This window comes from Amphibalanus amphitrite, unplaced genomic scaffold, assembly GCF_019059575.1.
Source record: "Amphibalanus amphitrite isolate SeventyFive unplaced genomic scaffold, NRLGWU_Aamphi_draft 000893F_arrow, whole genome shotgun sequence".
NCBI lineage: Eukaryota > Metazoa > Arthropoda > Thecostraca > Balanomorpha > Balanidae > Amphibalanus > Amphibalanus amphitrite.
Window position 1 is genome coordinate 56,010 of NW_024882387.1, and position 27,871 is coordinate 83,880.

At 52.2% G+C, this 27,871-nt stretch overlaps 3 protein-coding genes and 1 non-coding gene across 7 annotated transcripts in view; 2 read left to right on the plus strand and 2 right to left on the minus strand.

Annotated features, from left to right (window-relative positions):
* Window positions 1-8,265, plus strand: part of LOC122367736 (serrate RNA effector molecule homolog) — a 29,198-nt gene extending 20,933 nt beyond the window's left edge. The window contains exons 14-19 of one of the 2 annotated variants that reach the window (XM_043341094.1): window positions 3,396-3,507; window positions 3,878-4,050; window positions 4,377-4,540; window positions 5,403-5,546; window positions 7,365-7,457; window positions 8,004-8,265. In XM_043341094.1, coding sequence (XP_043197029.1) covers window positions 3,396-3,507; window positions 3,878-4,050; window positions 4,377-4,540; window positions 5,403-5,546; window positions 7,365-7,428 — 657 coding nt within the window. In that variant the 3' untranslated portion in view covers window positions 7,429-7,457; window positions 8,004-8,265. The remainder of the gene's footprint in view (window positions 1-3,395; window positions 3,508-3,877; window positions 4,051-4,376; window positions 4,541-5,402; window positions 5,547-7,364; window positions 7,458-8,003) is intronic. The other variant, XM_043341095.1, reaches the window with a different exon arrangement.
* On the minus strand, window positions 2,987-3,078 carry LOC122367740. Its single transcript, XR_006254112.1, has one exon. It is a non-coding gene; the product is annotated as a U6atac minor spliceosomal RNA (small nuclear RNA).
* An 871-nt stretch (window positions 8,266-9,136) lies between the features above and the next one.
* LOC122367733 (translocating chain-associated membrane protein 1-like) lies at window positions 9,137-20,444 on the plus strand. Of its 2 annotated transcripts, none has more exons than XM_043341090.1 (9): window positions 9,137-9,334; window positions 10,058-10,234; window positions 12,392-12,507; window positions 12,947-13,088; window positions 13,719-13,798; window positions 17,450-17,559; window positions 18,274-18,418; window positions 18,756-18,913; window positions 19,870-20,444. In XM_043341090.1, the coding sequence occupies exons 1-9, from the start codon at window positions 9,209-9,211 to the stop codon at window positions 19,872-19,874; spliced, it is 1,059 nt and encodes a 352-aa protein (XP_043197025.1). In that variant the 5' UTR covers window positions 9,137-9,208; the 3' UTR covers window positions 19,875-20,444. The 2 variants fall into 2 exon arrangements, with proteins under 2 accessions (XP_043197025.1, XP_043197024.1); XM_043341089.1 differs by having other exon boundaries at window positions 19,906-20,444.
* A 448-nt stretch (window positions 20,445-20,892) lies between these two features.
* Window positions 20,893-27,871, minus strand: part of LOC122367732 (epidermal retinol dehydrogenase 2-like) — a 33,244-nt gene continuing 26,265 nt past the window's right edge. The window contains exons 4-8 of one of the 2 annotated variants that reach the window (XM_043341088.1): window positions 27,267-27,428; window positions 26,504-26,586; window positions 25,975-26,091; window positions 25,015-25,157; window positions 20,893-21,737 (exon numbers count right to left, since the gene is read on the minus strand). In XM_043341088.1, coding sequence (XP_043197023.1) covers window positions 25,064-25,157; window positions 25,975-26,091; window positions 26,504-26,586; window positions 27,267-27,428 — 456 coding nt within the window. In that variant the 3' untranslated portion in view covers window positions 20,893-21,737; window positions 25,015-25,063. The remainder of the gene's footprint in view (window positions 21,738-25,014; window positions 25,158-25,974; window positions 26,092-26,503; window positions 26,587-27,266; window positions 27,429-27,871) is intronic. The other variant, XM_043341087.1, reaches the window with a different exon arrangement.

Consider the following 27,871-nt stretch of genomic DNA (forward strand, 5'->3'; position numbering starts at 1 on the left):
TTCAAATACGATCAACCTTCACTACCTTGAGGTCGGTTTTGCTGTTGGGCAGCTGTGAGGTCATGTGACGTCATCAAAGGTCACCAAAGGTTTTTGGCCAATAACTCCGTACAGGAACAAGATACAGCCGCGCAGATGGTCTCATTGTGTTCAGCTCGTCAAGACGCATCGAATGATATACATGATGACCTCGAGGTCACGTGACCTGAGGTCAACCTTTGACCTTGACCTTTCGAGGTCAACATATATATCATTCGATGCGGATAGACGAGAGGATCACGATGATGCCCTTAGTTTGTTCCTATCTTGACTAATTCGAAAGTTATTCGAGAAAAACTCTCTCCATATCTAGCGCCGCCATTTTGACTTTTTCGACCCCTGTGACGTCATCTTTGACCTGACCTGAAAATGACCTTAGTAAAAATTGTAGATCTTGGCCGTGCGTATCCGATGCCGTTTACCGCTTGTCGCTATCTTGCTTCGTTCTCGAGATCTCAGGGGGGGGGCGGTCATCCGCCCCCCCCCCGTCGGTGCGAAGTTGGCGCAGACCCCCGTCGGTGCGCGGGTTAACGGGTACGACTGGGATGTCAGTCAGTCTCCCATGGCGAGTACCCTAACTGAGGGAGGCGGAAAGCAGACCAACAAACACGTTAAGTGGCTTCTTAGATCAGAAATGTATCTGACAACCCTGGTGCTGATTTCAGCTGCCAATGGCTACAGACCACTAAAGTGCTCACTGCTCACGGACTTTGGTAATTAATGTTATGATTAGATGGAACCAAGCATAATGTTTCGAATGGCGCTTTATATGAAACGTTCGTGCTGCATTGGTGGGCCCATGAATTTCAGGCGTGCTTGTTCCCCGGCACTGTTGGACGGATTTTCTGCGCATCAAGGGGGCTCTAGGTCTCCTCTTTTCTCTACTTTCCATGAATAAATTGTCCGTTCATATCTGCAAGTAAAATGTGACGGCGCTCGCCGGCGGAGGGTCGGTGTCGGTGAGGTCTCGCGCTGTGCGCCGCGCTCGGTTGGGGATCTGTGGTCCATCTGGGACCCTCCATTCGACTGTCGGCGCTCTGCTGGCGGCGGCGGGAGGAGCGCAGGGGCCCCGGCGACCCGGCGGAGCGGAGGAGCGGAGGGGGCCCGGCGGACGGCGGAGCGGACAGGGCCCCGGCGGCCCGGCGGACGGCGGAGCGCAGGGGCCCCGGCGGCCCGGCGGACGGAGGAGCGGAGAGGGCCCCGGCGGCCCGGCGGACGGCGGCCGATAACGGTGGCTCGTCAGTCTGCGGCCCGGACATAGGGTGCAGGGAAGCACGCCATTCACAGCCGCAGCGAGACCAGCGTGGCTGAAATATGAACGTGCTCACTGAAAATCCTTGGATATTTTACACCGAGAAAAATGGTGGATAGAGCCGCCTTGACAAGGGGGATATTAGACGGAAGATTGTGTAATAAGCACATAAAAGCATCACATGAAATACCAACTACAAAATCAGTTTAATGTTACCAGTAATTATTATTGTAATCATTTGAATATTTCATGTATTTATTTATGTTTCGATAAAGAAACGCCGACAACGACCAGAGACTGGCATGGTGGAGCAAACCTGGGTGTGCTTTACCATGACGATAGTCGACAGTACCGTCCAAACATACCTTACGCAGGATAGACGAGGGAGCGGGGAACATTGCAAGGTCTCGGCTTTGGCGGACCTCGTTTGTTTGTTTTGTTGGGGTTTGTTCGGTCCAATGAGACCATTTCAGAGCCGGAAGGATTATAGGAATTAGGGGGGAGACATTGGTCTGGGCAGACACCTTAGAGAGTCGCCGGGGCTGAGCCCGCACGGACCTTGCACAGTGCCGGTTGCAGAGACGAAGGCGGTAATACTGTGAGTGGTGGAAGCCCCAGAGTGGCATTAAACCTTTACGAGCCTTGCTTGCACCTTCCAAGCCTTGTAAAAATCTGTCTATCTGTGTGAAAAAGTACTGTCCTGAGTGCAGCCGCTGTCAAGCGAGTGTGCGTTTGCTGTTTCTGTTTTAATTGCGTTGTTTGCCGCTGAAGAAAGGCAAGTGTTCCTCTCATCTCGCTGGCTGTTCGTCGTTGCTCCGTCGTCACGCAGTAGTTTTCAGACAGCATGAAAGCCGGCGGGCGTCTGTGCGCACCAGAGCGAGAGGCTCAATCACACTTCCACGCGCGTTCCTCCGTGCAGCGACGACCGAGACAGCGACCATCAAAGGCTCATCATTTGTGCTGTGTGTGCTTTCATTGTGAAGGTTTCAAGACGTGCTTTCATCTTGGGCAGAAAGATCTACCCTTTTCGAGGAGTACGTGGTATAATTTTAGGATTTGCGAAGCTCTTGACCTTCGGAATCGGATACTGATGCGTTATTGTGAGAAAGTTTTTCCAGTGTAATACTATTTATTGTTATGTGTTTATCTATTCGAAATCTCTCAGATGTAGAGCTTCATAAAAATTGAAGGCCGAATTAAGCTACATGACACGTGGCATTTTAAATCAATTCCTTACCCGTAGTGCGGACTCCATGCTCGCGTGTGCCGTGCTGGCGCCTGCCTCATTAGTCGGGTTTTATCAGCTCATGAGCTGTGGGTACAAATGTGCTACTGCCTAATTAATTGTGGGATAAGTCGCGGAAGTAGTTCAGTGCAAATCTCCAGCATGCTGGGGTGAATTATTCATTGCATTGTTTTCCCTGTTGACCGAATTTTTCTAATTATCTATTCTCAGCGTGTCACTGAACGTTGTTATAATTTACATGTTGCTTGACTCCCGCTTCGCACGAGATTTGTTTCGTATTTAGGAAGGGCTCTGAGTCGAATCGTTCCATAAGACATTTAGGTTTCGTAATCATGAAGTGCGCTGAGTTGAAGGTCCTAGCACCTCTCGATCTGTAGGCTAGTAATAAGTCTGTAAGCGAGGATGCCGAATGCCGATGCGTTGCAACTCTTCTGCTGATCGTGAACTCTAAAAACGGATGGATGATGTGCCGTCATCCATATGTGTTTGTATTCCGTCCTTGTCTAGGGGAGTGCTAACTAGCTCTCCTTTCATACAACACGAAGGTTCTGTGGAGAATCGTGTGCTATATATGCAGCATAGTTGAGTTGTGCTTACATATCGAGTTTTGTATCTCTAGGTATGATTTCTTAATTAGTGTATCAATTAAATGTTCGTTTGTAGCACCTTCTGCTTTCTCTCCATTTCGCCTCGCTTATTTTGGCATAATTGCAAGTTTTGGAATATGGAAGCGCTACTTTTGGTCGATTTCTCAGTGGCAGCCGCGGTAGTGCTGCCATCTGTTGTCCCTCTCGCTAACCTGAACTGCGTGTGTGGCGCTGCCGTGGCGTATCTGACCTCGCTCCTCCACTGCCTCAGGTGACCAGTACGGAGGTGCAGGACTACATCTCGTCGTTTGAGAACAAGATCGGCTCGTTCCTTCTGCCGCTGACCCGCTGGGTGGACGACGAGTGCAAAAAGAACGGCCTCAGTGAGTACCGTCTCGCCGCTCCGACTCGATCCGCCGGCCTCAGCAGGAGCTGTGACGGTTCAACGTGTGGGAGGGTGGCTCGTTAGACACCTGCCCAGTGTCCGCAGTCGACTGCCCAGTGTGCGCAGTCCACTGGCCCAGGGCCTTGTTCGGTGTCCACTGTGTAGTGTGGACTGAATTCCACCAGATGTCGATCAGTGTGGACGGTGGCTGAACCAACCCCTCCCCCGCGGGCTTGGCTCACTCTTGTGAGGGACCCCACGTGACCTGACACCGTCAGTGCCGCGGAGGACCCCTGCCTAATCTGCCCTTGGTCCGCAGTTGTGAAGGACCCCCACCTGACCTGACCTGACCTGACCTCGTTCCGCAGTTCTGAAGGACCCAGAGGAGGAGGTGGAGAAGTTCGTGCAGGCCAACACTCAGGAGCTGGCCAAAGACAAGTGGCTGTGCCCGCTCAGCAACAAAAAGTTCAAAGGACCCGACTTTGTGCGCAAACACATCTTCAACAAACACGCCGAGAAGGTGGAGGAAGTGAAAAAGGAGGTCAGTGAAACGGTCACTATTTGAGGGACTTCTTGAGCTCTGAGTTATGGGAATAGAATATGTTTGGTTATCAATATTGATCATACTAGCACACTGAAGTGAATATCACTCCAGTTGACCCTTCTGTTCATCCACTGACAACTTTGCAGCGCTGCTTTCTTTTCGAACGACCGAGGGATGTATCGTAAACTGGGGTCTAGGACCAACATCTGCCGTGACTATGACTCGATAGCTCCCCGGCACCTCGTAGGCCGCTTATTGTAGATCACTCTACGCCAGGTCCCTCTCTGGTGCCCCCTTTGCTGACCTCTGGTGTCCTGCACCAGGTGGAGTTCTTCAACAACTACCTGCGCGACCCGAAGCGGCCCCAGCTGCCCGAGCACCCGTCGGCCAAGGCGGGCGGCGCCGGGCCCAGCCGCAAGGAGGACCCGCCGGCGCCGTTCCACGGGGCACCATACGGCCAGCCGGGACCGCCGCCGCCGCCGCACCAGTGCGTACTAAACCGGGGAGGGGGAGGGAGGGGGCTCAGGACCCAGCCGGGACCGCCGCCGCCGCCGCACCAGTGCGTATTTAACCGGGGAGGGGGAGGGGGGCTCGGCCAGCCGCGACCGCCGCCGCCGCCGCACCAGTGCGTATTTAACCGGGGAGGGGGAGGGGGGCTCGGCCAGCCGCGACCGCCGCCGCCGCCGCACCAGTGCGTATTTACCGGGGGCATAGGACAGGGAGGGGGCTCAGGACCCAGCCGGGACCGCCGCCGCCGCCGCACCAGTGCGTACCCAGCCGGGGGTTATAGGGGAGGGAGGGGACTCAGGACCCAGCCGGGACCACCGCCGCCGCCGCACCAGTTCGTACCACGTACCCAGCCAGGGGTATAGGGGTGGGAGTGGGAGGGGGCTCGACCCAGCCGGGACCGCCGCCGCCGCCGCACCAGTGCGTACTTAACCGGGGAGGTGGAGGGAAGGGAGGGGGCTCGGCTGGACTCAGTCTAGATCGCCGCCGCACCAGTGCGTACACTGTGGTTTTATCAGACTCAGACAGAATCAGGAACTGGGTGGAGCAGGCCGCATAGCTGCGTGTAATGCTTGGAAAAGCCCCGTAGTTATAAGTCAGTACTTAAAGTAGCGGATGTCGTTTGAAATGGTTCAGGACTTAGATATGTTGGACAGATGAGTCAGGTCGGTACAGTGGGTTTATGCCGACTGAAACACATGCGCTGAAATCCTAGTTTTAATTATTTTCAGCTAGCAATCGTACTATGGTATGTTATCATAATATGTTCGCCACCCCTCCCTTTTCACCCGTGTGTTACCAGGCACCAGCTGATCCCCCCTCCCCCTCCCCCCTGCTCGCAGTTACGGCGGTTACGGTGGCTACCAGCGTCCTCCGATGTACGGCGGTTACCAGCCGCCGCCGCCGCGCGACCCCTACTACCGGGAGCCGTACCTGCCGCCGCGGGACGCCTACCCGCGACCGCCGCGCCCTTACGGCGCCAGACGGTGAGTGATGACGTCCGTGCCGTGGTCACTGTCACTGTCACTGTCACAGTCACGGTCTGTCAACATAGCTGCTGCTTACAGAGAGTCTGGCTGGGGGGTGGCCGGGGTCATGACGGAGCAGGGTGCACAGAGAGGCCAGTGGATGGATGTAACCGTGTCTGAGTGTCACGCTAAGGATGCTGTGTGACAGGTGGGCGGCTGGAGCCGAGCCCAGTTATTCCCGCGTCACTAACGTTTAGCAGGTAGCGCACGCGCGAACGGCATCTCGTGTCACTAGCGTCAGCAGGTGGACCTCAGTGCCGTTCCGTCATCACTCCCGTGCAGATGCTGTACGGACTCCTCGTAGGTGCTGCCACACGTCCGGAGGCGTGTGGCGAATATCGTCTGGCGCCTCTGTGGGCTGGGCCGGCCTCGCCGCCATAACCATCCGACTTACCATCAGCTGTCTGTTATGTCTGTCATACACGCCGGAGAAACGCACGGGCATGTCGCGCCGCATGGACCTTCCCCTAGTTTTTCATGGACCTGTCTTTCTCTGCTCCTTTTTCCAGAATCACATTGGTCCTTGAAACTGTTTTCGACTGTTGATATCATCCTATCATACTACCTTCTCATATTTCTACTTGATTCGTGCCTACCTACCTCTTGTTCTGGTTGTATTGTATCTCAATAATGATGCACCATTTTCCTTCCGTAGCATTTGTTCTTGAAGCTATTTGTGTCCTACCGTTTCTCTTAATTTACTCAGCACTACTTGTAATTATCTTTCTCACTCATGTCACATCACCTGCCTATATTAATTATTCTTGGTCCCACCATCTTGTCGTGCTCTTCTGCCTTTTCTTTGTCCGTTTGTTCTCCCCAAGTTAACATGCAACTTTTCTCTCTTCATTTCTAATTCTTCTTTCTTGCCTCCGAAGTGATTGACTTATGTCTCTTTCTATAATATTTAAGCGTCCTCAGGGCGCCTATCGGCTGTCCGTTGCATATGTTACCTTTTTTTCCTCTCTCCTTTCAGCATCTAGCTTGCTCAGGGTTCTTTCTTGCCTTCTCTTTCACCCTATCATCCCTTCCTTTCCCCTATCCTTCCTCTGTCCTGTCATCCCCTTCTCGTGACCTCCCTGCCCTCTCTGACCACTGACCCGCTGTCGGACAGGGGCGGCTGGCTGGCCGCTCCGGGCCCGTCGGGCGGCCCGCCGCCCCGCTTCCCCCACCCGCCCCACCCGTTCCACGGACACGTCCTGTTCCCGGCCGGCGCCGCCGCCTCCTCGCCGGGATTCTGGCCTCCACAGCCGCTCCAGCCGCCGCCGCCGCCGCGCCGAGCCAAGTTTGTGATCACAGACATTGTTATCCGCCCGCCGCCCCGCCACGTGAACAAAGACACTTTGGCACTTTGAGAGGCAATTTCCGAACGCTTTGGCCCCGACAAAGACTTTTTGCGCCACAAAAATCACGTGGCGGGGCAGGGTGGTGCGCCAAATTCGTAGGTCGTTAATCAACAGATGCCAGTGTTCAGTTGGTTCGTTGTTGCCTGCACAGCACAGTGCCTGCATGCTTGATTCGCCTCAGTTGTCACCACTTATCTCGCAGCCTGCTTGTTTTGTTCTGTTCGCCACGTTTCTGCCGCTTATATTACACTGTTGATGATTATGTCGTACCTCTGTATCCGTTCTGCCGCGCTGCCTGCTCTCTGTCTGTCTCGGTACTCTGTCTCGTGTCACCGGTAACCCACCAGGAGCGGTACGCATGTGTCCCCGCCGTATCACTATGAGTAAGCGGCCACTGACGCGCCCCGGCACCGTCTGTGTGTCGCCGCAGGGACCCGCGATCCATCGTCGACTACCGGGACCTGGACGCGCCGCCCGACGTTGACTTGTTGTAATTCCCACAGTCGCCGACGACGACGACCACGTAGGTATCGAGGGTGCCGCCGGCGCCGCGCCGCGCCGCCTCTCGCCGACGTTTCCGCATTGAAAGAGGTGTCTCGTGGGCGAATCATTACCTTTACGAGGGATTATCTATAGTTTGGTGCAATTAAATGGTGGCGGGAAATTTTAAATACGCGTTTTATTTGATGATCGAAATTGGTGAACGTTTTGCGACATAAATGCTGAAGCGTCGCACATGCTTTCTTTTTGGGGGCCGTAAAATATCGCCTCACGAATGTGATTCATGATTCGACTTTCGAGCAGCTTCGTTCAGTGTTGAAACGCCGCACCCGAGGCGGCCCGGCGTCGCTGATTGGTCTCTGTGGACCAATCAGCGATCGCGCCGGCCGCTATTGGTCGGCGGGCGCCGGCCGGTATCGCTGGTTGGCTACTGTTGACCAATCAGCGGCTGCCATTGGTGAACGTCCGCCGGCCGGTGGCGCTGATTGGTTACCGCCGAGTGACGCAGCGCCGCTGCACATGCTGAGGGTCTCTGCTAACCTGCCCGTGTCTGTGTGTCCCGTTTCAGCCATGTGCGTCCTCTGAGCAGTTACCGGGACCTGGACGCACCGAAGGAGCTGGACGAGTTCTAGGGGCCGCCCGCAGCCAGCATGTCGCCGCCGCCGGCCGGTGTTTTACCTGCGAATGTGCCGCCGCTGCTGTCTGAGGTGTCCCGCGCGGACGGGCCGAGCCGCCGCAGCGCGAGCAGCCGCCCGTAGCCGAGCGGGCCCGCGGCGGCCGTCGATACTCCCGTGACCGATTTCACGTGTCAATAAACTCACCCAAATGTCGCCAGTGTTTGTGTCGATGAGACATAGCTTCTGATATACCGCCGCCTGCGCTCCGTGGGTAGCGAATACCGATGACTCGTATGCAAACCAGACCCCGAACGAAGCCGGTGCTGGGAGTCGCACTGAATCCCATTTGCAACGGAGCTATTCAGAAAACATTCGGCCGGTGCGAGTCAATATGTTTTCATAACGTTTGCATCGTGTTATATCGAGATCGATAGGCTGCAATGCCGCACATATGTCTGCGGCAGTGCGTTGGGCGAGTACATACGGCTCCACTAGACCAGAGCCCCGCCGGGGGCAGTGTCAATAAGACCGTTATCTTTCGCTCAGGTCATGCGGCCATGGTTTGGCTGCGTACGGATCTGCGAGCCGATCTTCCGTAAGTGGCTGAGCCTGAAGGCGATGATTTTTTTCTTATCGTATTCCGAATCGAATCGAGAACTCAATGTCAGATGCAGTTGGTGGGCGGGGCTGGACCTCCCCGTGCCCGTGTTATGGCCGGAGGCCGGCCTCGGCCCTCCTCTCGTACACATGCGCCAGCGCCCCAGCTGCTGCCACTCGGTGACAACTTGGCGTTGGGGGATTTCACCGCTGCCAACTTTGGCGGAGTGTTGGCGTATATCCGCCCAGAAATAGGCATATCGGGAAGCCTATTTTCTTTCACACCGTGTTTTTAAGCCCTTTTCACGGTTTCATCTCGATTTTTACGGATGATACTGCTGATGAAATTTGCAGAAAATGCAAAATCACCCGGTTTAACGTTTTAGTCGAAATTGTTGATGCAATTTTAGGCCGCTTATTTTATAGCCAAAGAATAAATTGGCGAATTTTAGCCTAGATATGGCACACGAAAGGGAAAGTTATTTGGTGCTCCAGAGACGCTTGCCGGCGCTGTGTTCTTTGCGGCCGACTCCCGTGAGAGCGCCGGGCTTCCAGCAAGATGGGACCGAAAGGAAGAAAATCAGCGAAAAGTCCGCCTATTTTCAGCCATGAGTTTATCATCCAAAATCATGAAGATATTGTGTCCTGCATCGCAATGGTGTTTATTGTGGGATTGATGTTCCAGGTGAGCTTGAAAATGTGGTTGCACTCAACGTCCATATGCTAGAGGTTTTTCATGAGTATGTTTAGTGTTAGGAGCTCATATTAACCTTTACATGCATTCATTCAGTGGATTTAGAATGTTTTCAATCATATTGAGGGTTTAAAAGATTATTGTTTTGAATGTCATTTATTGTTTTTGGGGGTTAGAAGTTTGCTGGGGATGGTTGGCTTCCCATGGCTCAAGGCTCTTATGCTATTGCTACCTACCAGTTACCACCTTACCTACCTACCTTTAGCTCTTGATTTCCAAGTGCATAATTTTGGTGCTGATCTTTGCAATTAATAGTTCTGATTATTAGTTAGCTTCTAGGGATCAGTCAGAAACTAATATCTCTGGAACGGCGCCGTCCCGCTTATTAGCACTGCCAATGGCTGTGACAGCTGACCCGACCTACCACAGCTCTGGACTGGACCACACTAATTTATTTTAGTTATGTCGCCAGGTGGCGGTACTTCGAGTTAAGCACCAGCTTTTGCACCACCACCTGGACTAAGTGTTTACTTCCATGATATGTTCAATAAATGTATTTTCTTGTTTCGTTGTTGAATAAAGCTGGTTCCCTGTGAATGGGCAGTTACTGCTTTCATTGGGCCCTTTTGCGGTTAATGATAGCATCGCATTGAACCAGTGTGCAAATGAAGATGATCCTTTGATTACTACTGACTCATACCATCCTCTTTTCAGGTAACATCTCCATTTGCCACAAAATTCATCGCTCTCCAGCACAATGTCACCATCGAGAATGAGAACGAGCCTCCAGTGTTCCTGTATACCAATGGTATCCAGGACCTGTGTGTCATCTTCTTCTACTTCCTCATCTGCATTGTTATCCATGCCATCGTCCAGGAGTTTGTTATTGATGTAAGTATTTTCAATGCATTCTGGGTTTACAACTATCATGAAGTTAAGTACACCTTTTTGCGTTGTTCGATGGCCAATCAGCAAAACCCATTCGTCCGATCAGCACATAGGTGGCGCCAGTGAGAGGCATTCCGGCAAAACCTTCAGCATTTGGGCAAAACGGAATGCTGATCCCACTCCACAGTTCGTCAGTTGGTATTACCTTCGCTATTCGCTATAACTGATTGAGTTCCGGCAAAACCTTTGACGATTTGGATAAATGCTTCGTCATTCGTTAATATCCCTTCGTCGTTCACCAAAACATCCCCATGCTAATTTCGGCATTCCTCATAACATTTCGTCAAAACTAAAAACAGATCGCCCCTTTACAGAGAAGTATATGTAAATATGACCGCGTTTGTACAGTGCAGTGCGAGGCATAGGTGGCGAAACTCGTAGACCATTGATCCACATAAAAATCGGTAGCGTTCATGAGCGCCATAGGTACAATGTAGATGGACGTAGCTGACATGTTATCGGTTGATTGAAAAATGGACAGGCAACAGAGCAACAGGCTGGATAAATTAACCCCGCCTCAAACACCAAGGAACAGGCAACAGGCTGGATAAGTCAGCCCCGCCCCAAAACCAAGGTGTCCGGCCGGCAGGGCCCGGCTTGCCATCTGTCAGCCATTCCCTCGCAAGTCCGACCGGCGCGGCCGCCCGAGGCGTTGTCCCTTGACATCGCACGGGCAGTGACGCGATAATGACGGCCGACTTCGTGGTTTGTATCGAAGCGTTTAGGAGTCCGACGCTCAAGAATCTAATCTACATGCCTACTCGGTATGGCGCCGGCAGTCTCCTCGTAGCTATGGTATAACTGCCTTTTTCGGAATTCAATGGTTAATTGGTTGCAAATTGCGCTGGAACTGTCACCAGTAAAACGCCTTTTGGGTGACCAACGGAGCGAGCGAGAGGATGGGCCTTGCACGTGCGAAATTGCGAGGGGGTAGGTACCTCCAACTAACTTGTGCACTGCACCCTACTAACCGGTCTTTAGCGATGTGCCAAATTTCAGCGCAATCGGCCTAGCCGTTCTCGAGATCTGGAATCGGCACACTGCACGTGCGCACGTGCAAGCGGGGTCCAAACTGACTTTTGCACGGCACCCTACTATGTAACTGGTCCCCAACCGTGTACCAAATTTGAGCGCAATCGGCCCAGCCGTTCTCGAGATCTGGGAGCGCCCCCTGCACGTGCGCACGTGCTGTAGCACCCCAACCTTAACACATGCAGATGAATTATCTGATGGAGACCTAACTGTGTACCGAGTTTCAATGCAATCGGCCCAACCGTTGTGCCGTTATTGAGGTTGCAATTTTGGGGGCTCTTAAAAAATGTCCAACTTTACCACGCGCCACGTGCGGTGGTTGGCAAGAACGCATGGTGGCCATCACACCACATAACTTTTACGTCCAAGTGACATTCAGTAAAGAAGACCGCTTGTCAATCGGATGTCCCGTTCCTAAGAAATTAGCTTTTGAAGACCGTCCCCACGGCCGGCCGGCCGCTCATACTCAGGATTTTCCCTTAATTCAGTATGAGACTCCGCTCGCTTCGCTCGCTCCGTAATAAGCCTCATCCCTGAATGCGTGATTAACGTTAAACATTGAATATGGCTAGATAAGCAGTACATCATTGACATTTTGATCATTGACGAAAGTTTTAAATAAACAGTCATTGTTTACGCACAGTACCGATGAATTTTGCACATCGACTAACCATTTTGTGAAATGTCGAAGCATTATGACAATCTGACAAAGTGTTTTGCCTATGACGAACATTGTGCTCAATGACAAAGAGTTATGCAGAATGGTTAAATGGAGTCCAGCCTGTTTTGCCGACCGTCAAACAGTGATGCACATCGCCGATGGGTTATTTTGAATGACGCTTGTCCAAACTGATGCCGAAATGGTTATGACGATTGGCCATCGAACAACGCAAAAAGGTGTACTAGAATTGGGATAGGTACTACCTACTGCTTCCAGAGTGCTGATTATTGGTGTATAAAGCATAAAGTCTGATGTGGACATTATCTATTGACCATGTCAATTTTTTAAGGTACTATCATTTTAAAAAGCAATGGATTTTCCATCCTTATTGTGTGCGTGTTTTTCAGAAAATCAATAAGAAGATGCACCGGAGCAAGACGCGTCACAGTCGGTTCACCGAGTCTGGTCAGCTGCTTGTGTTCTACCTGACCTCGGTGGCCTGGGGAGGACACATCATATTCAGGTAGGGTGGCACGCACTTCAACTGCCTGCTTCCAAAGGGTGGGCTTTTATAGACATTACTTTCTTTTTCATCACATCTTGGCAGATGGCTTGTCAGTCAAATGTGCCATGTGCTGTTGAACTTGCCTGTTCAACTCACCTGTTTGGGGTTCCCTTGGTCTGAGAGTAGCCTAATGAGAAGAGGAATAGAGAAGGGAAGGAACCTGCATAGAAAGAGCTCGCCCGGTGTATGAGAGCACATCCAAACGGGAAAGTGAGCCCACAATCATGCCAAACGGATAGGGTGTATGGATACAAACAGCAACATATCATAATCGGAACACAGTTTACAGTCATGGAACACTGATTGATTAACATGTGCATTTAAGGCTGACCTGAAAAATATAGCATCGTGTCATGGTTTCCCTTGCTAAGTTCCATGATGACGGGCGTTTTTTCAGGGAGAACATTTTGACCAACATCAGCTCGCTGTGGGAGAACTACCCGGAGGGCCACACCCAGATGGCCTTCATGTACAAATTCTTCTTCATCACACAGATCTCCTACTGGCTGCACACTTTCCCCGAGCTCTACTTCCAGAAGGTACGCCATGTGCCGGTCCCGTGCCGGTCCGCACGCTCTCCCGGCCTGTACTTCAGAAATCGCTCTTAAATGTAAATACAATAAGGTACAGTCCCCGCTGCCGGCGTAGTTTGCCAATAACGGCAGTCGCTCGAGGGAAAGTGTTCATGCGTCGTGCCTGTCGAGTGCAGTCGCTGTTCGTGGGTCCCGCAGTGTGCACGGTATCTCCCCATGCTCGTCACTCGGCAGTTTATATCCCGCCGCCTTAGAGCCCCTTATCTGAGACCGGATCTAGCCTGCAGCGTGCTCGCTCATAGCAGAGCTTAGATCGATATTTCCCCGTACGGCTCTCTCCGGCCGGCGCGTGGACGGGCCGGCGGCCGGCCCGTCCGGCCGGCCCGGCCGGCCGGTGGAAAACGCCGACATGAGTGACCGTCATTTCATTTACTTTTTAGAATCATGCAAATCAAAATTTAACTCGTGTTTGCTGTCTCTCACTAACACTGGTCTCCCATTCCATCAACATTGTTTACCCAGTTAAATGGACCGAACAAAAGTTTCCGCTCACTGTAGATAACGATTACCGTTTCTTTTGTCTGCGCCGTGCGCTAGCATATTGAGTTTATGACCCCCGCCCTGCGGCACCGTCAGGTCCGGAAGGAGGACTGGCCGGCTCGCATCCAGTACGCTGTGCTCTACCTGGTGTTCATCACTACCGCCTACGTCACCAAGTGAGTGTCAGAGTGCCGGTGGGCCCCTGAGTTAGTGTCAGATTGCCGCTGGGTCCCCTGAGTGAGTGTCGAAGTCCTGCCGGGTCCCCTGAGTCAGTATTCAGGGTCCGGTAGGTCCCTGAGTGAGAGTTGGGGGTCCCGGTGGCTTCCCTGAGCCGAGCGAGTGTTTGGATCTGGAGCGTAAAGGTTTTGGCCTACTTCCAGGTCTACCGACTCATTGGCTACGTTTCCATGGCACAAGCTGCCGATTTTGACAAATGGATTTGCTCCATCATAGCATTTAGGCATAATTTTAAAATGTAGATAAAAGATAAGTGCTAGCTAAAACCATATATACGCTCATTTTTTTGCATAAGGTAAATAGGTTCCGAGAAAAACGCGCGTGAAATTTCGCTAAATCGATTTAGACGTGTCATGGAAACGTAGTGAGTGTCCGGGTTCAGTGGTTCCCTAAGTGAGAGTTCGGATCCTCTTGGGTCCCCGAGTCAGTGTCAGGCTCTGGTGGGTCCCCGAGTCAGTGTCCGTGATCCTTTGGGTCTCCCGTTCGGTACGCGCCGCAGTCCTGCCGACTCAGTTCGTCCGACCGTGGCCGACCGTGGCCGTGGGAGCGGACACCTGGGTGGTATCGGTGCGCTCAGTCTACCGTGTACGACGCACGTGGCGTCTGAGAAGTTATATCGGTCCGCAATGTATGGTATAAGACCCGTGTGGGCGGGATTAATTGGAGACTGAGCGGGAGTGCTGTCGGTACCGGCTAATAGAACTCGGGAAGGTTGTGTATTGATGGATCAATACCGTGTGATGACATCCAGCTGTCGGGTTCACTGGATTATGTCAGGCATAGGTACCTTCGATGTTACATTTATTTTCTGTATTTGGCATGCTGTGACTACGTACAACCTTCCAGCGACCGAACGTGTTCCTCGTCTAGAAAGCCTTTGTCCGAGTGAAACTCGTCCCGTCCTTGCGTGTCTTTCCCTGAGCCTTTTCGTACAATAGCGTATCGCATATGCTCTCTGCTTAACCCGCGCCCTGATGGGGGGCCATTTTGCCCCCCCTGTGGTTTTTCTTAAATAGCGAGAAAACGGCGGCGCGCAGCGCCGCCAAATTTTGGGTACCTTACCGGGCATCAATTTGACACCTTCACACAAAATTTCAAGTCACAGGTCACCTCAGGTCAGGAGTTATTGAGGTCAAACTGAGGTCATGTTCGAGTAAAAATGAGCAAAAAACTTGACATCTTGAAACGCTCACCAATTCTATAGTTAACCCGCGCCCCACTGGGGTCTGTGTATAACACGCCCTACTGGGGGGGGGGCTATTCATAGCCCCCCCCCCCTCCTAACTCCGAAACTACTGGGCCGATCGTCAAAATTCAAACGGCGTCTGATAGCCCCGGAAAAACTGTCGAGCGAACCCTAATTTCATTGACCTCGAGGTCACCGATGACGTCACAGGTCAGATCAAAGTAAAAATTATTAGCATTTGGGCTTGTTCACATTTTTGGCTCTGGCCGCCGTCTTACAAGTCAGATCAGGCTCATTTTTGGTTTCCACACTCGTGAAGAGATGCTCTAGATACTTTGAGGGTACCAAACTTGTACTTTGATTTTCAGGTCAGGGTCAGGTCATCACAGGTCACGAAAATATTATATCATGTCTCGGTCACGTGACACATGTTTTATGGTCCATTTAGGCCATAGATTTCGAATTTGATGTCGTCTGTGTCATTCGAGGTCATTTGGAGTCGAATTTAGCTTAGGTCAGGTCACTTTCAGGTCAAAAAAGGTCAAATTTTGAAGTTTACATTTTTCAACAAAAAAGGTGTCGAATGGATGCAGTTTGAGCTCAGAAACACGATGGTGCCATTTATATTGGTGTACGATGTCAAATACGTACTGAAAAATTGATTTGAAAAATTAATAATTGTGAAGTTTTTGCAATAATGCGTATAACTTGGTCATTTTTGAAGATATTTAGCTAAAACTTGCTAGAGTTAGTCAACATCATGCGTTCTGTCACATATATTCCGGTATTTTCGAAAAGTCAAAAACTTTTTGAAAAAATATAAAAATATAAATTTTGAATATTATTATATAAAATTTTAAAATTTTCAAAATTTTGAAAATCCGAGATAGCAGTTTGATAGCGCGGTCAATTCTGAGTCCTTTCATGCAAAGAAATTGGATCTAGCTTAAAAACTGAGCTCTTGGGAGCGATTGCCGTGGTTCAATGTTTTTCGTCGAAATCGGACGAACATGACGTCACTCTGACGTCATTTCCGGCCGACCTATGGTAGCTACGAAGTTCAAATTTTGACGCAAGGTGTCAAATTGATGCAGCCGAAGGTCCTGAAAGTTTGGCGTCGATTCGTCAAGCGGTTTGGAAGTTATTGCAGAAAAACGGGAGGGGGGGCTATAAATAGCCCCCCAGTGGGGCGCGGGTTAACAAGCAATTTTAAAGTTCTTTATGTGGTTGTGTAGAGAAAAGACGGCGCTACAAAACTGCTATCTCGGATTTTCGAAATTTTGGGATTTTGACCCCCATATATCAAAAAAATTGATTTTTTTTTAGAAAAACTCAAAAAATTTCCAATTTTTTTTTCGAATTTCGAAAAACCGGAATATATGTGATATTCCCTGCGCCCTTCAATATACATAGCAAATTTTAGATCGATACCTCTTTTTTGGCCAAGTTATAGCGAAAAAAAAACTGTTAAAAATTGATGACGTCAAATTTTTGAACTCAATTTTTTAGCAATTCTAGACCTCGTAGCGCAAAACGGAGACCACCATTGAACTCCCCGTGACGAGCTGCATCGAATCGATACCCATTTTATGCAAAAATATCAACTTTGAAATTTGACCTAATTTGACCTGACCTTGACCTGACCTTGACCTGACCTTGACCAAAACGTGACCTAAGCTGGCCCTAAAGTCTGTCTGACCCACATAATCGTATTTGTCATGTAAAATTGACCATAAAACATGTATCACACGACACTTTCATATTGTGACCCCCCAGTGACCTGACCTCTGTGACCTGACATGGTATCAGTGACCTCAAATAGCAAAATATGTGTTTGAAGAACATTTCTCCATCGATGATTTTCAATGATATGCATTTTACTCGATTTTACAACGCATTTCTTGAAATGCCTGTAAACGGTGAAAATTCGACCTTTGACCTGACCTGTGACGTCATCGGTTTGACCGAGGTCAATGAAATTGGGTCACAAGGTAGTTCCCCGTTGGGGCTATCCAACACCGTTTACCGCTTGTCGCTATGTTGCGTGGTTCTCGAGATCTGAGGTTCCCCCCCCCCCCCCCATCAGACCGCGTTGCTCGGCAGACCCCATCTGGGCGCGGGTTAATCTTGTTCAATAACTTGTGTCCCACTTAGTCAAACCTCATCATGTCTGGCCCAATGTCCGCTTGTCTGGCGTTCGTCTGATTGCTCTTTATCAACTAGCCAAATCTGACAGAATGTCTGGCCGTTCTCGGATTTCGTGTCCCGCCGTCTAACCTCTCCCTCCAACCCCATGTCTGATCTCTCCCTGTGACCCTATTTCTGACTTCCCTCTGAGGCTCTGACCCTATATCTGACCTCCCTCTGCGCCCGTGTCTGACCTCCCTGCCCCCGTTTCCCGCAGTCTGACGCGCGTGGCGCTGGTGCTGCTGGTCATCCACTACACGGTCGAGGCGGTGGTGCACGCCTCCAGGCTGCTGCACTTCGCCGACAAAACCGAGATGGCCGCCAAAGGTGAGACCCCACCCGACCTACCTCCCCGGAACGGCCGCAGTGCAGTCCCGCTGAGTCTGCTGAGGGATTCTGCTGCAGCTGTGCTGCTGAGTGGCGCTTTTCCGCTCCACTTCTCGTCCTTGGTAGCTGCCTCAGTGTTTTCACACGATATCGTGACACAGTCATGCTCTGTTTCGTCATCATCGCTGCCCCGTTCTGCGGGTGGACCGCGGCTTTTCCCTGTGACTCCCCCTCTCACGATATCTGTGTGTTACCTGGATCGGCCACCAGGGAATTATCACTAGCGACCTCTGTCGGTGCGGTGATCAGCTGGAGGGCAAGGGTGGGTCACGGCTGGGGGCGCCCGCCTCACCTGTTCCGCTAAATTGAGATAGGGGCTGCTGGTCCCACTTTGTCCCCCGGGCCCTGGGCCGATTGTATTACGTGAAATTGTGATTGGTTTGTATGTGGTAGCTTGTGTCATACTCTTGTGTGATTTTTGTCGTGCTCCTTCCGTCTCGAACTAAAATGTTCTGTGCCGTCCTGACTTATTTTAGCAGTCCATCCCTTGCTAACCGTTCTGTGAACTGACGTACAACAGAACCGTTCTGACGTGCTGTCCGGCACTGATGTGCTTTGTCCCTTACTGACTCTCTTTTGTCTTGCCGTCGGCAGGTGTCCTGCTGTTTAACGTGCTGTTCACACTGTACTGACGCTGTTTCCCGCCGTCGGCAGGGTTCCTGCTGTTTAACGTACTGTTCACGTTGGCTCGCCTCTCCACCATCGTGCTCTCGGTGCTGACCTTCTGGTTCGGACTGGCGCGCTCCGAGAACCCGGGTCTCGACCTGGCCACCGGCAACTTCAACACCTACCTGGTCAGGTGAGTCGAGTCCAAATTGGGGCCTGTTGTGACTCGCCAGTCCCATGGTCCGCGGCGCGGCGACCCGTGCGGACCCATGACTAGCTGCCCTGGTCTGTCATCTCCTAGGAAGCAGCACCAGGGGCACCAACCCGGCTAGAAGTTACGTATCACTTGATAGTTGATCCGTGACCGGTTCACGGTGTGATTAATTGTTCCTGGTCTATGACAGCTCATAAGATAGCCACTACACGAAGAGTCACTATGCTGATTCTTGCCACCGTGTCTGTGACCTGTTCGGACCCCTGCGGTCGTGTGAGTCCTGAACTGACCCCTGCCGTGTCTGTGTTCCGCGCAGGGTCAACTGTCTGGCGGGCATCTGCCTGCTGCAGGCCTGGATGATGTGGCACTTCATCACCTACCACCTGCGGCGCATGCGCGAACAGGCCGCCCTCAAACCGGCCCCCAAGAAGGCGGCGCCCGCCAAGAAGGACAAGAAACCCAAGGAGAAGAAGAGTGAGTAACGTAGATGGAAGATGAAAAATAGTAGGAAAGTAGCATAGAAGGCATGGCGTCTGTGACTGTCTTATTCTCGTTGCACTACTACGCCTATTTACGCCTATTTACCGCCTATGTGGGTACGGCTAATTACTAACGTTTTATTTGATAACGGGTGTTAAGAATGTGCTCTAAAGAATTTGTCAGGTTTTTGCGTGGTTCTTTCTGAAACATCGCCATTAACTAACGTTTTAGGGGAAATTTGTGAAAGCACTAACTAAATTTCGGAGACATAACGATCATTTCTTCTGCGTCAGCGAACAGTGTCGGTGCTGGGGAGACGTAACTTATCAGTGTCTTCGGAATTCTTCACACTATCTGTCGTGTGCATGTCCATTAACTTTTCACAATCATGCAATAACTCATCTGTATCTCTTCTCTTTCTCTTGGTTTGCTTGTATTAGAATAATGAATGCTCAGTCTACCAGAATAGTGACATGTTTTGCAGTTTTGATATTGCCGTAAGGGCTGACAATATATTTACGCGATTGCCAAACTGTGCGGTGCATCTCGCACAGAAATCATTATGAAGATGTGTGCTCTTTGGCTATCTTAGTAGGAAAATTTACAGTCTGCTTTGGCATTTTCTGGTCAATTTGATTAGTGCACACTACACCGCAACTGCTTCAGCCTAACACTGACACGTGGCTGGTCTGTGCCGTTACGGAGTTTCTTTCAAGTTTAAACATGGGGTCTTTATTTTGCTTTGGCCTAAGCAGACTAATTTTTGGTCACCTTTTCTCGCCCTGGCGATGTTTTAGTTTTGCCAGCCGCCTGCGGGCTCCCCCTCCTTCCGCTTAGCACCGGTAGTGCCTGGAGCCGCCTCTAGATGTCGTGGCTGTCTGTCCCGCCGGCTGGTTCTCTGTCTCCGCTATCTCTCTGTTTTCTGCATGCCTTCCCGTCTCTCTTTGCAGCGTAACTGGCTGACGCGCGGGTGTTTCTCCCTGTAGGCAAGAAACAGCTGGACGAGGATGTCTCCGAGCTGCCCGAGGTCGATCAGAACACTAAGAAGCAGCTGAGACAGCGCAAGTAGGCGCCGCCGGACGCACGGCGCGGCGCGGCGCGCACATGACTATTTTTGGACCTGTGAGGCCGGGCGCGGCCCGGGGTGGTCTGGGAGACTGACTCGGTAGGCCGCTCTCTCCGGGGGTAGTGGTGCGTTCTCTGACGGGTGGCGGGACACTGGTGACTGGACGCCGCGCCGGCCGCCCGACCGGGCCCATTCCAGGTGTGAGCGCGAGCCGCGGCGGGCGGCGCCGCCGGCCGGGCCGGGTTTTATTGACCGTTGCGCTGCGTTGTTGTTCGGGCTGAGCGGCCTGTGGCTGGGTTGGTGTGACAGGGGGGCTCGCCTCTCCGCTGTCGGCGCGTTGTCGTCCCTGTTGTCTGTAAATTATCGTGTGAAGGCCGGCGCTCGGCGGCGGCCGGCGCCCCTGTCCCGGGGCTCGGTCGCCGCCGGCCTGCGCCGAATACACGGGAGTATTGCTGTTTCTGCTCATTGTTTGTGGTTGGGTACTGTGCGACCGAGGAGGGGGAGGGGGGAGGGCTCGCTGATCCGCACGTTGCTCACTAGTCTGGCAGCGGGGGGGGGGGGGGGCGGCTGACGTGACGGGCGGGGCACAGCTCGGGCTGACGCATAGGACAACGAGCTGGCATGGGTCCAAAGCTGCAGGGGAGGGGACGGAGTCAAACCGGTCTGCACGCCGTGGGCGGAGTCAGTGGGGCGTGGACACCGCCGAAGCCAAACGATTGCCCAGGGACGGCCATGACTGGCTGGCAGAGGGTGGCAAGGCACGGATATGACCATGACGATACGGCAGGCTCCCAATGTTCGATTGCTTTGCGTTCGTGCAGTTATAATTGCTTTATTGCATTCTCACGAGAAGGGTGGCTTCTTTTTTCTCTTTTACGTCCGCTTCTCAGCGAACGAAAAACGAATCGATACATAGCGATATATTTCGTGTCATCCCCATTGCATGCCGTGTCCCCAGTGGTCACCACTCACCAAATAATCAACAGGATTGGCACGTGTATCACCCCCAGTGAGGTTTCGTATTTGTGGTCCGATCACTCCCTACTACCTACCCCGAATTTCCGATGGCAGCACTTCTGCCATCGCCACAGCCCCTCCTCTGGCTGCACCCCATAGGCACGATTTGTGTCCCAGCGAGCGGCATTCCACGCCCCAGGAGGCCAGTGGGCAGCATGACTGACATAGAAGCCCCACGATCTCAGCTCGCATATACCAGCCAGGCGGCTGGACATCGGGCAGCGGGTCTTCAAAGCGCAATTACACAGTGTCATGGATGGTTCCCTGATCCCCTCCCCTCCCTCCCCTGTCTGGTCGGTGGACTCAACCTGCGTCCGCCTCTGACCTGACGCCGCCTGTCGTGCCCCCTCCCTCCTCTGAACTCGCACGTCCTTCGCCAGCACCCAACCCCTGGCTGTCACGACCCCGCCCCGGGTCACTGGCAGCGCGGCTGAAGTCCCTCGGGTCACACCTCGAAAAGTCTCCTATCCCAGTGCTCGCCTGTGTCACACTCAGTGGTCCTCCACCGCCGCTGAGCCGTTTTGGCGGTGACGGGTGACGCCGTTACTGGAACCGTTCGCAGCACCATTGGTGATGCCATTAGCGTGACCATTGGTGACGCCATTGGTGCCGCCATTGGCAGTTCCGTTGGTGACTCCATTGGTGACGGGTGGCTGGCGGCCGCGGAAAGTCTCCATGGGGTTGTGCAGTCGGAGCAGTTTCCCGATCTCGTACAGAACAGCGTAGTTCAGCGACCTGTCATCAGCGCGGGGCACAGATGTTAGACGGGGCGGTGAGAGCGGAACCAGTCTGAAAGACCATGTCAGAGTCTACGGTAGGCTTCTTAACGCACTTCAACTCCATTAAAGTCAAAAATGACCAAGGCAAGTCACAATAAGTGTACTGATGTGCATCGTTATGCTTCCACACTGGCAATGAAAACTACATATGCATGGGGGGAAGGGGATGAAACGTTCGCCAAATTATCCCTCGTTGGCCTGACTTCAGGACTAGTTGAATCCATTTATAAACTTCAAGCACTACCAAAGTACGCCACTCATGGGCACTTATCGCCCATTTACATGCTAAACACTACAACTGAGTGCGTGTCTCCCCGTCCCCATGTCCGTATATGCAGTCTGCACAAACCTGCCTACGGGGAAGGGTGGATGGACGCCGCTCGCTGCAACTCTGCACATGGCGCTCGCTCGAAATGATGGCATGAGGATGAAAGCTGGCAATTATCCGTGCACTTGGACACGGATAATTAACCCTCGCATGACCAGGCCATTTCTCATAACACGAACGACCAGGGGGGGGGGGGTTGTTACGACCCCCCCCCCTGGCGTTTCGAAACGGAAGGTCGTAGAGCTTAGCGGAAAAAACCAACGGATTGCTCTCAACGAGATCTCGCGATTGGTGGTATATTTTTTGGTCCTAGGTCAACATTTGACCTACTTTTGACCGGTCAAAGGTCAAATTTTCGGAAAAATAGAATTTTTCAACTTTCGGCGGCGATTGCGGCAAAACGGTGGGAGATATCGACTTGAAACCTTCACTATCGTGTTCTTTGATCAATTCTCTATCGTTTGGTATGTATTTCGTTTCCCTAGCTCTAAAAATGGCGCGTTGGGAGCGCCGGAAGTCGGCAAGGTCACAGTCGGCGGCAGAAATTCGAAAAATCAAAATTTAAATTTTTGAAATCTGATTGTATTTTTGGATTTGGGAGGTCCATTTGCTCCCTATAGAAGCTAATATTGCTGCATATTCCCATTGAGGTGACAAGAATTAGCAAAATAGTGGTTCGGGCGCTTTTCAAAAATAGTACCGGACGCTGTTCCTCTTGTGACGTCATAGCTCCGTGACCTGACCTGACCCGGTCAAATTTCTTATACCATATGATAGCCAATACTTGCCCCAACATGCATGGGAAGTTTCATCACGATCCATCAACCGATGTCCGTACCACCGGCAGGAAACCTCGGGCGTTGGCACTCAGTTTGTGAAAATCCGGCCGGAGGCTGTACCTCTTATGACGTCATAACTCCGTGACCTGACATGACCCGATCAATTTTTTTCGGCAAAAGATGCGCAAAGGTTGCCCCAGAGGGTATTGAAAATTTCAGCCCGCTACGACAAGCCGTTTAGCGTGCACTTCGAAAAAACCTCAGGGGGGGGGGGTTGATACAACCCCCCCCCCCCCCTAGGCGTTCTAGGGTTAACCGTGCAACTGAGGTAGACTCTAGGGGAGAGTGGGGCACATTCGTGCATGGGGCACATTCGTTTTCAGCAGTTTATGGGAACACGAGTGACTGCACGAGCTCAAGGTAAATTATGGAAATATGTCTATCATTGCCGCCCTTCGTTCACCGTAGAAGACAACACTGTACCTGCTGTCATGCTTGATAAAAACGCAAATTTGTAATATTCATGAGCTTTCCAAACTTTTCTCATATCATCCATTTTCGTGATCCTGACTCGGAAATGTGGTTCAGCTTTTCAAAATTGGGGGTGAAGAAGCCCACTCTATTCACGGAACTGCTGCAAACTTGTTTGTTGAAAAAGTGTCATTTTTTCAAAAAGAAATTTTGAAATATATTACTAATAACGTTGTGGGGCAGGTTCGTGTACGCACTGCCTGGGGGCACATTCGTGCATATTTTTTTTTTAGTTTTTGCGATTTATGACTTTATCTGTAGTAGGTTTCTCTAATGACGCTCGCCTGACTCAGTCTCGACTGCTTGCGACGTCGTGACGAGCAATTCACGCGAACTTGGCGAGGTCACGGAGGCCGGCAGTTGGCACATTCTTGTTGGCCAGCCCATTCTTTCTACATTTGTTGTGCAATGCATTCTTGTCGAAAGGAATCAAGTGAAATGACCCCCTGCCAATTTCCTTTGGTAAATTTCTGGTAATGCCCGGTAATTTCTCGAATTTTGCCGGGTGAACGGAAGTGCCCCATCTCTTGAACGAATGTGCCCCATAGGTGGGGCAGTTTCGTGCAAATGTTCAGAGTTAATAAAAGTCATTTTTTCTAATGGAAGCAATAATTTTATAGGATAACTTTTAAAGAGGAAAACTATCTGCAATACTTCCTTTCCATACTACAATCAACAATTTTGCCATTGCACTAACCAAAGAACAGATATATGGGTTTATCCATTTTTTGCACGAATGTGCCCCACTCTCCCCTACACTTATTTTCGTGAAGGCAGTGGGGAATGCTGGCCGCCTGCGTTAAACTCGGCAGATAAACGTTTGTAGGGAGGAGGTAGTTGCAGAGGAGAGGGAATAGTGTAGGGAGAGGGAGCCGGGATGTTCACGACGGGACGGGCGGACACTAACTCTCGGTGGTGGGTGCGATTTCAGACAGATCTATAGGCTATAGCAGTGAACAGGGAGGGGGGGGGGGCGGAATACAGATTACGGAACGTCTCGGGTCCCTGAAGTTAACGGTTGGTAACCCATTGTCTCTCCGCTCTCGACCCATTAGAGTTGAGTTATTTATCGCATCGACATGCGGTTTTTGATAAGCTTGAGGGATGTCTTGAAAGTAAGGTTATAATGTGCCTTGCGGAGTTATATAGGGAGATGGCGAGGGCAACGTTCACGATGTCATGATGCACGATCCAGGTGCATTCGATTGCCTGTACGGTGAAGAAATGATACAACCCAACTTCTAGACAAGCGGCCAATCCAAGCAATGCGATGAAGATTGTCATCATGCAACCCCGGTGTACAACCCAGATGAAGAGGAACAAGCACGCACAAAGTAGAGGACGCATGCAAACAGCACAAAGAGCGTACCTAAAGGCGGCAGGCTTCTCGAGCGATCAAGCAGACAAGACGGCACGGTACAATCAGCTCAGCCAGCATGTAGGCGGTACAAGCAGGAAGTATACGGCACGGACGGCCCGACACAATAAGGCAGCATTAGCCGGTGCAGGCATGTTCGACCTGTTGCAAGATTGGACGCCGTGAACAGCTCATGCACGTGGTGCGTGTTCGTCTCAAGCCGGCCCGACGATCCCACCTGGAGGGAGGCGCGACAGGCGGCGGCGGCGGCGGGCCCCACCGCCCCACTACGCCTGCTTGGTTCGGCCGGTGAACGTGTCCATAGCGCGCTCCACCTTGAAGGCCAGCCCCAGCGTCCAGTAGGCGCGCCAAGGCATGGCCCTGGCGCAGCGGCCCGGTCAGCAGGGAGCGAGGGGAGTCGGGGTGGGGGGGCGTACCCCTGCTGCTTCTCCCCGGGAAACTCGGCGGTGGGGCGCTCGATTCCCACATAAAACCCACAGCGACGTGCATCATTCCGGTGCCGGTTCATCCCAGGTGGGAGAAATGGGAGGGGAAGACCTCTGATAGCCCAGTCGGGACAATCAAAACTATAGACGAGTGTCGTACGTCTTCTATAGCGCCTTTGCCTATAGGTTCCCTGTGCATGAAAGGATAGACGCTCTGCCAGCAAGTGGATGACTGAGAGACTTCTCCCTTCTCCGAATCCTGGGGAAGCAGCAGGGGTGCGGTCCAAACCGGGAAGAGACACAGTAAAGGTCATTGGCGCAACACCTTCTGACCTGAGCCACATAAGCACACTTCATAACAGAGCATCGTTATATACAGTCATGCGCACTCGTTCTACTGTAGCGGCACCATTACCACCCAACACAGAGCTGACACAGAGTCGCCGGCAGCCGCGACCTCGCACATTCCGCAGCCACTGCAGAGACCACAACGAGCGGAGGTGGGATGCTCCGCCGCGCTGCAGCACCGGGTGAAGGGGCCGCGGTCACCGCTCGAGCGGCACGGCCGCCAGACTCGACCGGTCGCCCTGTGAACTGTGAACGAACGCTCACGGCAGGCTAGGGCCTTCCCACGAATTGCGGACCGGTGCTTTCCCAAGGCTTGCGGTGTGCCGCGCCCGTTACACGCGAGGTCAGGTCACTGCTCACTGCTCAGGCAGGGCGGGTGCTTAGTTCGGTGGCCGTATACTCACAGTTTGAGGTAGAAGAGCGCCGACAGGTAGCCGGGGATGAGGACCTGCTCCTCGTTCAGCAGAATGGCCTGCTCTATCCGCTCAGCCACGTACTCAGGCTCCAAGAACGGGATGATGCTGAAACAATGAACAGGGCACGCCATTTTAACACTGCGATTACCGTACCCGGCCGCAGAAAATGTGACGTGGTTACCTGACGGTGGTCCCTCGTGACTCGGGTCACCAATTTAATCCATCAGAAACTCGCAGAGAACACTCGGCTCCAATCAGACTATCCCGGAGAAACACTCATTTCCCACATTTTCCCATGGAAACCCCCAACACTTTCTCAGGGAAAACACTGGCGTAATCCGGCGCGTCAGAGCGTGAGTCAGCCTGCAAAGCGCCAGTAACAGCTGGGATAATGACTCAGCACGCATAAGCCAGTGTCGCCATTTACAGCTGCTAGGTGCTGACACGAAGCACTCCAGAGTCTTGTGAGCTAGAAGTGCCCGTACGGTCTCAAAGGGGACGGACACGGCTTACTCACTTAGACTTGGCGCCATCGAACATGCCCGTGTTGATGAAGAACGGGCAGATGACGGTCGTCTTCACGCCCTCGTGACCTCCGACCTGGGGCACGCATGCGTAGGTCAGAGCCGGAAGGTGCAGGGTGCAGGGGCCACGCGAACAGCACCGATAGCTGATTGTGAAATATCGCCATTCGCCATTGCAAACAGCACTCGGAAGTGGCTATCCACAGGCAGGCTGGGCCAGGGGCTGAGAGGCTGGGGCTGCAGGGGCTGGGAACCTGGGGCGGGGATGGAGGCTGAAGTGTGGGGATGAGCGGCTGAGACCGGGGATTGGAGGCCGGAGGGCTGGGGCCGGGGAGCGCTGCACATCGGCAATGTAAACAGAGACGGTCACCCCGAGCAAGCCGGGCCGCTCTGATAAGGGGCGACAGGGTGACACGGCCGGGGCAACGATAAGATACAGCGCCCCACCGACATGGAAAGAGCAAATAAATCAGATGCGCGATATTGGCATTGTTCAAACAATATGTTTGCAAATGGCCCAGCGCGATGATAAATCGGCTTTGCTCGTGCTTAAAATAGATTTAGACGCATGCCATAAAACATTTCATAAATGCGATTCAATAATGATCTTTCTGTTTGTATTTATAGGTATAACTAAAAGTCAGCGCATTTATTTTTTAACAAAGCGACTGCAACATACCTATCTCAAAGTTATTTTGGGAAAGTTGAATTTAATTATTGAACTCCGAGGCCAAAGATAATTAGGTAGTTTATTACCTTCAGTTCGACGGTGAGGGACTCGTGGAAGCCGACGGCGGCGAACTTTGAGGCGCAGTAGTCGGTGAGGCGGCCCATGCCCTGCAGGCCGGCCAGACTGGCGATGTTCACCACGTGACCCTTCTTGGCGATCATCATGTCCGGCAGGAACGCCTTGCACGTCTGCAGGGCGGGGTGGAGGGTCAGCAAGGGTCAGCAGAGGTCAGCGTAGGACAGCTGAGGTCAGCAGGGGTCAGTGGAGGTCATCGGCAGCCCCGGCGTGGCATGGTGCAGTTGGAACAGCGTCCGTAAAAAAGCCAGAATCCGGTCAGTCATTGCGGCACAGCATGCTTTTAGGCGCTGAACTACTAGCGACATCTAGGAGCAGGAAATACAGTTATTCGGAGGTCCGCTTGGTCAGAGTAACGTAAGTTGGTATAAAAATGTGATTTAACACGACAGTTTTGAGTAAACCACCATTGCTACTGGTCCCCCTTGCATTCATCTCTTTTGCCATTCATGTCTCTTGTCTCTTGCCATTCATGGAAGTAAATTCAGTCCATATCGCATAACGATTCAGTTATGGTTCTCGCCATATAAAACCAAACGAAGACGCTTTAACCCTC

Coding starts and splice junctions, on each gene's coding strand:
- LOC122367733 (XM_043341089.1), top strand. CDS start 9,209: ATGGGACCGAAAGGAAGAAAATCAGCGAAAAGTCCGCCTATTTTCAGC. Junction 9,335..10,057: donor TTGTGGGATTGATGTTCCAG/GTGAGCTTGAAA, acceptor TCCTCTTTTCAG/GTAACATCTCCATTTGCCAC. Junction 18,914..19,905: donor GAAACCCAAGGAGAAGAAGA/GTGAGTAACGTA, acceptor TTCTCCCTGTAG/GCAAGAAACAGCTGGACGAG.